Source organism: Glycine max, chromosome 17, assembly GCF_000004515.6.
Source record: "Glycine max cultivar Williams 82 chromosome 17, Glycine_max_v4.0, whole genome shotgun sequence".
Classification (NCBI taxonomy): Eukaryota; Viridiplantae; Streptophyta; class Magnoliopsida; order Fabales; family Fabaceae; genus Glycine; species Glycine max.
This window is the reverse complement of record NC_038253.2, coordinates 3974784-3986442: the sequence shown is the minus strand read 5'-3', so window position 1 is coordinate 3986442 and position 11659 is coordinate 3974784. Positions and strand designations below refer to the sequence as shown.

Genomic DNA, 11659 nt, shown 5'->3' with positions numbered 1-11659 from the left:
ATAATGAAAGATTAATTTCTTTTGAAGCATAAAAATTATAAAAATAGATTGTCTTTGTAGACAAAGTATTTTTCATTTGTATGATAAAAAATATGTTTAAAGCTTAAGGAATCCTGACACAAAATTGTTTTATTTTTATTAAATGAGTCAAATTTAAATCTTGACTTTAAATTAAAGTAAAAAGGAGTTTTATGATCCTATAATAATTTTAATTAACTTAAAAATGATTTCTTTTTGTGGAGAAAATATGCGATCTCTAAACAAATAGTACAAACATCTAAAAAACATTTAATAAAATTAAGATGAATAACAAAAATTGTTCTACTTTTATTTATAAAAGAGACAATTTAGTATTATTATGTTGGCAGTAGTAGTTGTTTGGTACATCTCCATTCGAACTTGGGTGATTGGACCCCTCCTTTATCGATTCTCACGCCCACGTGGCTTCCTCGTACTGGCTCTCTGTATTTCTGTGCGTGGTTTTTCTGATTAAAAAACAAAAAATAATGTTGTGGGTGTTCAACCTTTGATGTTTGATCAACAATGAACAATTAATAACACAACATAATATATATATATATATATATATATATATATATATATATAAAGAGCACATTTGGAAAAGATGCTAAAGTCTATAATGGATGAGAGAGACTGAGATTAGAATGACTTCCACGTCTTAATCTTGTATTGGTAGATTAAAGAAAGAGTTACTCTCCTTGGGAAGCGATGTAACAAAACTCCATCCAACGATTAAACAAGGCTAAAAGGCATTTTCTTTATCTATTTTTAAAAATTTATGATTTTAATTCTTTAATTTTTTAATTGACATATTTTATTTCTTATTTTTAAAAGTTTTCAATGTTAGTCTCATTGAGATATTTTGATTTTGATTTTTAAAAAATTTATAATTTTAATCTTCGTAGTTAATTTTAAATATTAATCTATATATTTTGTAAACATTGATTAACATTGTCTATTTATTATTTATATAACAAATGTTTTTTAATTATTTAATTGTTAACAAGCTTAGTTTATAAAAAAATTTAAAAAATATATTTTCAAGTCTCAAATTAAAAAAAAATTAAAATCATAAATTTTTTAAAAAGTGAGAAGCAAAATATCTCATTTAAAAAATAGAAGAATTTAAATTATAAATTTTTAAAAAGTGAAGGATAAAATGTTTCAATTAAAAAATAAGGAGTTTGAAAAATAGGAAATAAAAAGTATATTTTAGCCAATATTTAATTATTACTATTATTATAATTTTTTTTTTAAAAAGGCTATGTGTCGATCATGCAGGGGAAGAAATGGAAAGCCTGCTAATAATACATTTACTTTTTGTTCTTTATGTTTGTAAAGAAAATGGAAATTAAATAAAGAGAAAGAAAACATAGTCATCTGTTGCGTAATAATTTACTATTTTCAAAAAAGCTGAAACTCCTCTCTTTATTCTTTTTTAATTGTCAAAACTCAAAAATAACAAATTCATGAACGAGAAGTACTGTGTTCGTACTGCATATAGTTTGTTGAGGTTTCTGTTCCTCCTTCATTCCCTTCCTTCACTCTTCATGCACTATTTTCATTTTGCTAAGGTAAATATAACTCATAACTCAGATTACTGAATTAAAGTTTTTTTTTTTCATTATTTGTAGAAATTATTAATTAAACTGAGTGCACTTTAGAGAAGGAATCTAGGCATAGTTTTCAGCATAGATGGTGAAGGCACGGAGTGGGTATGAGTTGACATGACCAAAATTATTTGCCTTTGGTTTGCTATGATGATGATTATTCATTTTGAGGGGTGGGTGGTGAAGGCTTCTTGTAGTTGACACATGAAAGGAAACACAAACCAGGGAAAGGAAATTTCAGTGGCCGGTGTGACTTGCCTCAGATCTAGGAAACCTCTTTTATTTTCTTTGCTATTTTTTTCATTTTCAATGACCCCATTTTTTCCTTATCTCCGTTTTCTAGAGAGAGACAAGGCATTTACCTTGTCAATTATTTGGTGCTGGTTAGTTTCTTGAATAATCTTTTGTCTGTTTTTCCAGGGATCGATCATAAGGAGGAAGAAATACAAGGTTTTGGGACCTCTTCTCTTGGCTTATAAAAAGTCCAAAACAGGTGAATTCAGAAAGGATCTTGTGGGTTGTTTTGTTTGTTTGTTTGTTCTAATCTTTGAGGAAAATAAATAACCTCAGAATTGAACTTTGTTATTACACTGTATTTGACTGTTTCCTTTGGAGGTTGGTTCTAAACTCCTTAATTTTCTTGCCGTAGGAGCCTTCTTGGTGTTTTAGAAAGGAGGAGGCTTGGGGGAAAAGGGTGGAGAAAAAAGTGGTTAAAGGGACAGCAACTTATTGGATACTGGAGGATAAGAAGACTATTGCTACAAGGCAAAGTAAACCAATGGAGGAAATATCTTCTAGTGTTGCAGTACCTTTTACACTTGGTGTTGGAAATTTGATTCAAAAGGAGTCCGCGGTGACGACTCACATGGAGATAACTGGGCTGAAGCTCATGGCAAATACAGCAGCGGCTGCTTTAATGTTAAATCCTGCAGTGGAGTGTTTAAAGGAGAATCAAGTTGGAGCTGCTGCTCTTGTCTCAGAAATGGTTATTGAATGTGAGAGTAATTGGGTCTTGAATGAAAGCCATAACCAGGCAATAAAGGAAGATGAATTGATGTTAGCAGTGGATTTTCAGTCTCTGCATAGTTCAAGCTCTCAATCTGTGGCTAATGGCAAAAGTGATCCTTGTAGGGAGGAAGCTGCAGCATTGAAGAGTAGTTTTTCTGAAATAGATTCACCAATCATGATCAAGGTTGATGATGATGTTGATGGTAAGTCCGGAATAAGCGAGCTGTGTCCATCAATGAAGCCGCCAGTGGAGGAAACAGTTTCTGTTGCTATGGATATTACTAGTGAGGATCAAAGTGGATCAGATGAGTCTGATCCTAAACCATCTGCTGTGCTTCTTGATCAGTTGCCAGGGGAGAGTAAAACATGGAGAACAGGCAACCCAAATGCTTTGGAATTGAATAGTGGACCTCTCTGGGGTTGTTCATCAATTTGTGGAATGAGGCAGGAGATGGAAGATGCTATTTCTGTTAAGCCTCGACTTTTTCAAGTTTCTTCACAGATGCTAGTGAATGACCATGTGAATGAGAACGAAAAACAGTCACTAGCCCACTTTTTTGCTGTCTATGATGGACATGGGGGCCTTCAGGTATGGCTTAAAATTACTCTTACCAAATTATACAAATTGTATTGTTGAAATTAGTGTTTCACTGATGAGGTGTTTTGTTTTCACAGGTTGCCAATTACTGCCAGGAACGTCTTCATTCAAAATTGATTGAGGAGATAGAGACTGCACAATCAACTTCGGCTGAAACAAATGGGAGAGGTGATTGGCAGGACCAATGGAAGAAAGCATTTATCAATTGTTTTCAGAAAATGGATGATGATGTGGGAGGAATTGGTGCAAGTAACAGGGGAAACAACAGTGGTGGGTCTGAGTCTAATATTAAAACTGTTGCTCCTGAGACTGCTGGCTCCACTGCAGTGGTTGCCATTTTAAGCCAAACCCACATCATAGTTGCAAACTGTGGAGATTCAAGAACTGTCTTATACCGTGGAAAAGAAGCCATGCCATTGTCTTCTGACCACAAAGTAAGGCATTTCATTCCAATTTTTTAGTACTTTTGGTGAATTTATATTAGAAGCCAAAGATGTCTGATAGAGGAAACTTGACTTCCTGTTTTGCAGCCAAATAGAGAGGACGAGTGGGCTAGGATAGAAGCTGCGGGAGGAAGAGTCATACATTGGAAAGGATATCGAGTTCTTGGTGTCTTGGCAATGTCAAGGTCCATAGGTATGTGTGCTTGTTGCTTGATCTCTAGAATATGATTGGTTTTCTTGCAATATTATGCTGTTATATGAAACTGTTTCAAATGGTTTAGCCGTTATTTGTTCAGTCCTGAAGTTGAATGTGAGGACAAACATTGTTCTATGCAAGTGTTCTTTTACAAGTAAAACATTATGCACTGATAGTGTAAAGAACTTTTACATTGTCATCCAATCACAAAATGACATGTATGATAAGTTTATTAACCTTAACAATAACCATCTTAGTAAAATATTTTACACTGTTAGTGCATAGAGCATAAATTCTTCTTTTATTGGTACATTGTAGTAAGTGACTTTAGTATGCTTCCTTCAATGTGACTTTAGTACACTTCCTTCAATGTGATTTCAGTCTACAACTTTTTTCCTACATAAATTTCTTATTCAAATAATCTTTGTTGTCTAATTTTTCTTCTTGCCCAACAGGTGATAGATACCTGAAACCATGGGTAATTCCAGAACCCGAAGTCAATATTGTGCGTCGAGAGAAAAACGATGAGTGTCTCATTCTAGCAAGTGATGGTTTATGGGATGTAATGACAAATGAAGAAGCATGTGAGGTTGCAAATAAGCGAATCCTTCTTTGGCACAAGAAGTTTGGTGACAATGGCCCAACAGGACGCAGTGAAGGAGCTGATCCTGCAGCTCAGTCCGCCGCAGAGTATCTAACTAAGCTTGCCATCCACAGGGGAAGCCAAGATAACATCTCTGTAATTGTGATAGACTTAAAGGCTCAAAGAAAAATTAAGAGAAAGCCATAAAGTGAAGTGATTTACATCTGCCATATTTTCATTTTAAGCTATTGATTTTATTGTATTTTAGAGTCATTGGTACTTTTTAGCCCGTCAGTTTTTCACCAGGGCTAAGCTATAAGTTATATATGCTAATATTCGTACTGTACAAGGATACCTTCAGCTTGGATGTGTTATCACTCTGTCTCTGAGAGCTTTCCAAGCATAACAAACTTTTTTTTTTTTTAATTAAGAGCCAATATTTTGTGTTAGCTAATCAATTGATCTGCACATTGTCTCTTTACATACGCACCTTGGAGCCACTCTTAAATTTCATTTTATTTTGGTTACATAAAGAGAAAAAACAGAAAACAAAACAAAAGCAGCAACTGAAGACTACAAACGTGGATATGACATCCCTAGGGCATCACGTAACAAAATGGTTCCAACTCCAAGTCTTAAATTTGCAAGCAATGAAAACCCCATCATCAATCAGGAAATTTGACAAGTTTTAACCAAATAAGAAGTCTCAAATATAACTTGAGGAACTGTTCAGCTAGCGTGACTCATAAAACGTTCATTCGGGACAGCCTGACAAAACTTTTATCCCATGAAAATTTGTACATCAGATCATATTATCAGCGACTCAAGCAAATCCTAGTGATACATTTTGTTGCAATCATAAATTTTAAACATTTTGTTGCAAGTAGCCCCTGATACTCAACCTCAGCATTAAAATTCTTCAAATGTCAACTATTGCAATTTCTTGACCCTTGCATCTGAGTTTCTCAACAAATTGAACTCAATCACTCAACAACTAAATACAGAATCTTTGACGTGACCCTAGGAGCTGGTTCTTCAACACATCTGCAAACGCTCCTCATTTGCAAGCAGGACTGTACAACAGAAAAGGAAAACTACAGTTACAAATAACTCCAACTGTTTAGAAAATAGGTACTCAGATTATCCAGAAATATTAATATATGAAACTGGATGGTTGCATGAGAGCACATCCTATCATCATAATTTAGGAAACAATATCTGAACTTAAAGTGTCATAAGCAACCTAGGACAAGCTTTCATCACAAAGGATAAAGTCAATTTTTTTAAAAAAAAAAATGAGCTTCAAAACATCATCATTAGTATTGTCTACAGAACAAAAAACAAATTCTCAATATAGAACAAAAAATACTTCTACTTATGATAAATCAATACATTATATATGGATCTACATTCAAGGACACTTGATAGATTCGTAAATAATGAACAAAAGAATAACCTTTTACTTAAATTAATATTAGAGTCCAAGATTGAAACGTACAAATTTTTATAAGGTTGCAAGAGGAGATCCTGCATTCGAGAAGTAAGCTGAAAGATCCACTTCCAAGTCATCATACATGTTGACAAAAGGATGTGCCTGGAGTTTCAATCAAATATAATTCCTGAGCTGACAAGTCATCAGAAGGACAATATTCTACATTGTATGTGTACATAAGCAAGATTTACACATACCATTAATTCCTGAGCTGACAGCCGATCCTTTGGGTCTTTCTGAAGACTAAACAACAAGAAGATTGAAAAAGGAAGATCAGTAGACACATAAAAAGCATACAGTAAAATAGAATTTTTTGGTAAAACAGCCAGCAGAATAGTGATGGAAGGTGCTAATTTTTATTTATGTTCAAATGGTTTGTTCAATGAAATCCTTAAAAATAAGAATAAAAATGAAAAAAAAAATGGTTTGCGCATGTAGGAAGGACAAGTGCATTACATTTCTATTATTGTTTTGTCAACATAAACACTCAGCAAAATCAAAGCTCCTCAAGCATCCATGCACTAATTTCAGGATGGCCTTTAAGAAACTGCTATCGTTACGTTAGTGTTCTCCGTGTGTGTGTGTGTGGTTGTGTTTTCATTTTCTTATGGTGGATTAAGACTCTTCACTGAACACAACTAGTATCACATATAACAATTACCATGCAGAGATAAATGAGCAAAATTCTGTAGAAAATTGTTCAGATGGAGGACTAGGAGGAGGTTTCTCAACAATGGCTTCAATAAGCTCATAAATGCTTTCCCATGTTTCGCTTTGATCAGGCGGTGCATATGGAAACCGACCCAAAGCACACTCAAGTAATATTAGTCCCAAACTCCATATATCACTTTTGAAGTTGTAGCCTTCCTGGCTTCCATTGATTCTCTCTGGCTGTAAAATTGGCAGAGTGAATGTTACTGTATATTCTAGGCAACACTGGTAAATTTTGGTGGTAAAATGATAAATATACTTGCAGATATTACTCACAGACATATAGTTGCAGGTTCCAATGAAAGTATTTGCTTGACCAGATGTACTTTCCATAATTGCACTCACACCAAAGTCAGTGATCTTTACTTCACCAATATGATTTATTAACAAATTAGAAGGTTTTAAGTCTCTGTGGATAATATGCCTTTCGTGGTGGAGATAAACTAGACCCTTCAGCACCTATATCGTTAAAAAAGAAAAAAGAAAGAGATCAGATCTTGTTAGCGATTCAGTGAAAATAATTATGGGTACTAGACTGAAGGGAAATTGCTTACTCCATACCTGCTTACAGATGGCAGCAAGATAAGACTCTGGAATTGTTTTAACTTTCTTCAGCAGATCAGCTAAGGAACCTCCATCCATGTACTCTAAGATGATTGATATGACACCGTTTTCATAGAATGATTGGTAACAGACAACAACATAAGGGCATTGTGCTTGTTGATTAATTTTCAGCTCTTGTGTAATCTGCTTGCGCATAGACTCCTCAATATTCATCTGAATTACCTGAATTGTGAAGAATGCATACATAGTGACAAATGAAAAAAGAGAAATAGATTTAAATGATAACAATAAGGTTGTGAATATATCAGAACAAAAGGAAAGTAATTAGTTTATTAGTTCAACTACAAAGACTAGATTGTTAACCAAGCAGGAGGGAAACCAATATGGGACATGTTACCCAATCATTGCTGCTCTATTTTCAAAAACTAGTAGGAAAATTAATAAAAAAGGAATGACACTGAACATTTCAATAATGAAGGGGAGGGGGGATTGAAGACCTTAGATGTCAAACACAAGTTTAAATTTGTCTTATTCAATGATTGATTAATATATACAAGTTCCTAGGGAAGAGTACCACTTTCAATCAGTATGTTAAACACAATTCAAATGTCCGAAGTTGGGTGAACAAAATGATGTTCTGTTAGGGTATAAGGAGATGGGGAGTTTAGAATATTAATTAGTTAGTTAGTTAGAGGGGGTAATTAGATATAAATAGGGGAGGTAGGATAGCAGGGTTCAGGGAATAAGTAGTCATTTGTAAATAGAGCATTAGCTCTTTTTGAAGGGAAAATCCTTGGAGGGGAGACCCTTGGAGGAGAGATTTCTTTCCTATTCCTGGTTCTTTTCATCCTATTCAATAGAATCTGTCTTTTCTTTCCCATTCCTAATTCTTGGTTCATATCATGTTCTGACATAACAAAGTAAGAAAGCACCAGCAGCAAAATAACAATGAACTAAATTACTATTTGAGTGAAAATGAACCACTCCTAATGAAATTCAATCATTAAATATTAATTCAAAGAAATAACATTTTTTGAGACTTACTGATAATGTGACTTTGAGTGACACTGAAAGAGAAAACAAGTTTTCAATCATCCTTGCTCAATGAAATGGATGTAATGGAGAGGGGAGTGACATTATCGAAAGGTATGTAATATGGGTAGACAATGCCAATACAAAAGGATAAATTAACTAAAAATGAGAGAACAGACTATACAAATTCAAAGCATGGTATGAAACATGCAGCAAGTGTACCTTCAACGCAAAAAACTGACTAGTCCATTTGTGTTGTACCAATTGGACTACCCCTCCATTTCCCTTTCCAACAACTTTGATTACATCTATGTCTGCTAAAGCTAACTGGTTGTCTGTAGGCTTGATTGGAGGTGGCTGAAAACATAACATGAATGTTAGAACCATATACAGCATATTGTCAGAATTCAAACAGCATGTGTATTGTGTATTATGACAAGATAAAAAAAATGTGGGAATTCTAACGTTCAATCCTCCCTTGTCCTGCTCTTTTTATACCATGAACCACTGGTTGGAATGCACAACTATAGATGTGTGGAGTTTAACAGGAATAAATTTAAACTTAGTCACTTATAAATCTGGATCCTCATTTAACATGGCTATGTATCTACTATCAACTCATTTTGTCTTCTAAAATGTATTGACCGTATAAGAGTATGCATAGGAAGTTTTCCAATATAATTAGTCAGATTGTTTTTTATTTCTTCATGATTGACAGTGTAATGCATCAGATATTTATGAAAGTGTTGAAAGCCACCCCGAGTTCCACCAAAAAATAAAAAATAAGATGTAGGGAGGAAAAAGAGAATCCAACATTAACCCAGAATGCAAACAATTTTATGCAACAAACTTTGTTTAAGAGTAGAAATGAAAGACTCGATTTGTTTAGTGGCTCATGAAGTGAATGACATATACTGAGCACAATTTCACTTCATAAACTTGCAACTTGTTCTCCATTGATTAAAGACAATGCAAATAAGATGAGAAATGTATAACCTCATTATCAATATCTGGTTCAATTAAAAAACCAGAGCAAATTACACTCATCTCCCCTGTGTTTATCACTTATTACACTTGGCAACCCTACTCTTTTTTGTGAGTGTAATAAGCAAAGGTTAGGAAAAGTGAAAAAAGTAGGCTCAACCCCCACCCCCAAAATTACACACACAAGAAAATAAGGGCCAAGGGGAAACGGCAAATAATCCATCTCATAATGTTTTTATTCAATTTAAAACATACTACATAAAAATCAGGAATCCCTTATTATCCATCTATCAGGCATTTCATCAGATCCAAAAGATCAAATGCAACAAAACAAACAATTGAGCAATCGGAGTGGATATATATTGAAATAAACACACAAACAATTAGAAAGGCAAGAAGGCATAGAAAAGTGAGAGAAATATGTTACAGCTTCGACATCATTCTGAGAGACAATTCGAACTCCATCCCTGTTGACAAGCAGATCCCCATCCTTAAAAGTCCCACTTTCAGTCCTAAATACCAACAATTCAATTTGGTCAAAAGCCAAACATAATTAATCAATCACATTCACACACATCACAAAGAAAGAGAGAGACTCACAGGAACTTGGCAAAATTAGATTGATCAGACACAGGAACTGAGAGTTTGAGACCAAGACCCAAGTTTCCTTTCTTCATGATTATTATGGGACTCTGTTGATGGGGTTCACTTCACAAACTCTGACACAGAAGAAGTGTCACTAGGTTTTGAAAGAGAAAAACTTTCAAGTTAGACTCTTTGTCTCTCTCTATATATCACTATAAGAACCAGTATTTAAGTTAAAAATGATAGACTGAAAATTCTAAATTGTGATTGGTTGACAAAGAGAGCAGTCACTATTGACGAACTGAAGATTGAAGAAAGAAGCAGCTTTGAAGATGGAACTGTTGTTGACTTTTCAGACTTTGTAGCCAATTTATCCCGGCTCCACATTCTTCTTTTCTAAAAAAAAAAAAATCCTTCTAAATCTGGATTATTTTATTGTCAAGAGTAAAATACTAATTTCTTTGTGTATAAAAATTTATTTAAGGAGATGATTTTTTCGATACTTACTCTTATATATACCTAAAAATTGAATCTTCAACCACGTATCAATAAAACATTTGGATTATCTTTTAGTCATGAGTCAAATTCTAATTTCTCCACATATCAAAGTTATTCAAGGAGACGACTTTTCTCAACCGTTACTCTTTTGTTATTATTTTTATATACATATATAAAAAATTGAATGCTTAATCATATACTTAAAATAAAAAAATTATCAACGCACACTATTTTAATAAAAGCATTTCAATATTCTTTCTCACATATACCAACATTAATATATGACAAAATGCCAAATGATACATTGCATAAAAAACACAAACTCATTATTTATATAATGGCTAAATTAATTGATATTCGTGAAATTGTATGTGAGTGTGCAACTGTATGATGGTGTCTATAAAATTGTGGAGGATTGGACGGTTCATAAGATGATGGAGATTATGTGTTTTGCTGCCATTTTTTTTTTTAAGCAGAGACTAGCTCCTCAATCCCTTATCTAATGTGCACTGTCATTCTCTTCCTTTTTAAATTTTGCAAAAGTTTATTTGCCGTCTCTTAAGATTCTTTCAGCTAGTTTTTCTATTAACAAAGAAAAGGAAGCCTATTGACATTAACAAGAAGAGTAAGTTGGCAATATTGATTTTTCTCATTTCTCCATCGTTTTTTTGCGACTCTGCTAATACCCAGATATCATGTTTAACAGTGATTAATGTTGCGTTTGTTAAATTGTTTCAGGTAACATATGATTCAGCAATATACTCGATCTTATGAAAATTAAACTAATATGATATCAAAATTGAAAAAGAGAATAATTGCTATTGCTAAGCCCAAATACAATAATCAAAATCATTAGCCATATATTATTGTACCATAGATTTATAATTTTGATTATTGGTGTCATAAAAACCATTTCTAATGTTGTGAAAATTAGAAACGGTTTTTAAAATGTTAGAGTAAAAATTTACAAAATTGTCGTATATAACAATTATGAAACTTTTAATTGGTTGATAATGAAAACATCTTTTACATTTGTTAGTGTAAAAGTCAACTCTTTACTCATATTTCAATATAAATATATTTTATTTATTATTTTAATTACTTAAAACAAACGTTAATAATTATTTTTTATTTTTATATGATTATTTTTAATAAATACTTTTAACAACTGTTCTCCGATATTTTATAATTCATTTGGAATAGCAACAGTTTCTCACATGATTTTCTATCAGACTTATCGATTTTCTATAACCTCTAATAAGCATCGATCTGCATTACCTCTAACATGATTAATTGGTACATGTGTCTGAAAAATTAATGCAAGAGTAACTAGT

The 11659-nt window shown here is 33.1% G+C and overlaps 2 protein-coding genes across 4 annotated transcripts; one reads left to right on the top strand and one right to left on the bottom strand.

Annotated features, from left to right (window-relative positions):
- The first annotated feature begins 1408 nt into the window (after positions 1-1408).
- On the top strand, positions 1409-4913 carry LOC100802159 (protein phosphatase 2C 56). 3 transcript variants are annotated; one of them, XM_003549153.5, is made up of 6 exons: positions 1409-1595; positions 2052-2124; positions 2281-3228; positions 3315-3671; positions 3768-3873; positions 4332-4913. In XM_003549153.5, exons 3-6 carry the CDS (start codon positions 2410-2412, stop codon positions 4664-4666), a joined length of 1617 nt encoding a protein of 538 aa, XP_003549201.1. In that variant the 5' UTR covers positions 1409-1595; positions 2052-2124; positions 2281-2409; the 3' UTR covers positions 4667-4913. The 3 variants fall into 3 exon arrangements, with proteins under 3 accessions (XP_003549201.1, XP_040867288.1, XP_014625297.1); XM_014769811.3 differs by lacking the exon at positions 1409-1595 and adding an exon at positions 1643-1878; XM_041011354.1 differs by having other exon boundaries at positions 1416-2124.
- Positions 4914-5145: 232 nt separating this feature from the next.
- On the bottom strand, positions 5146-10159 carry MAPKK2 (mitogen-activated protein kinase kinase MAPKK2). Its single transcript, NM_001249648.2, has 9 exons — positions 9843-10159; positions 9670-9754; positions 8481-8615; positions 7224-7448; positions 6939-7121; positions 6613-6842; positions 6149-6194; positions 5958-6053; positions 5146-5532 (listed from the first exon to the last, which is right to left on the bottom strand). The coding sequence occupies exons 1-8, from the start codon at positions 9917-9919 to the stop codon at positions 5964-5966; spliced, it is 1071 nt and encodes a 356-aa protein (NP_001236577.1). The 5' UTR covers positions 9920-10159; the 3' UTR covers positions 5146-5532; positions 5958-5963.
- Between the last annotated feature and the right edge of the window lie 1500 nt (positions 10160-11659).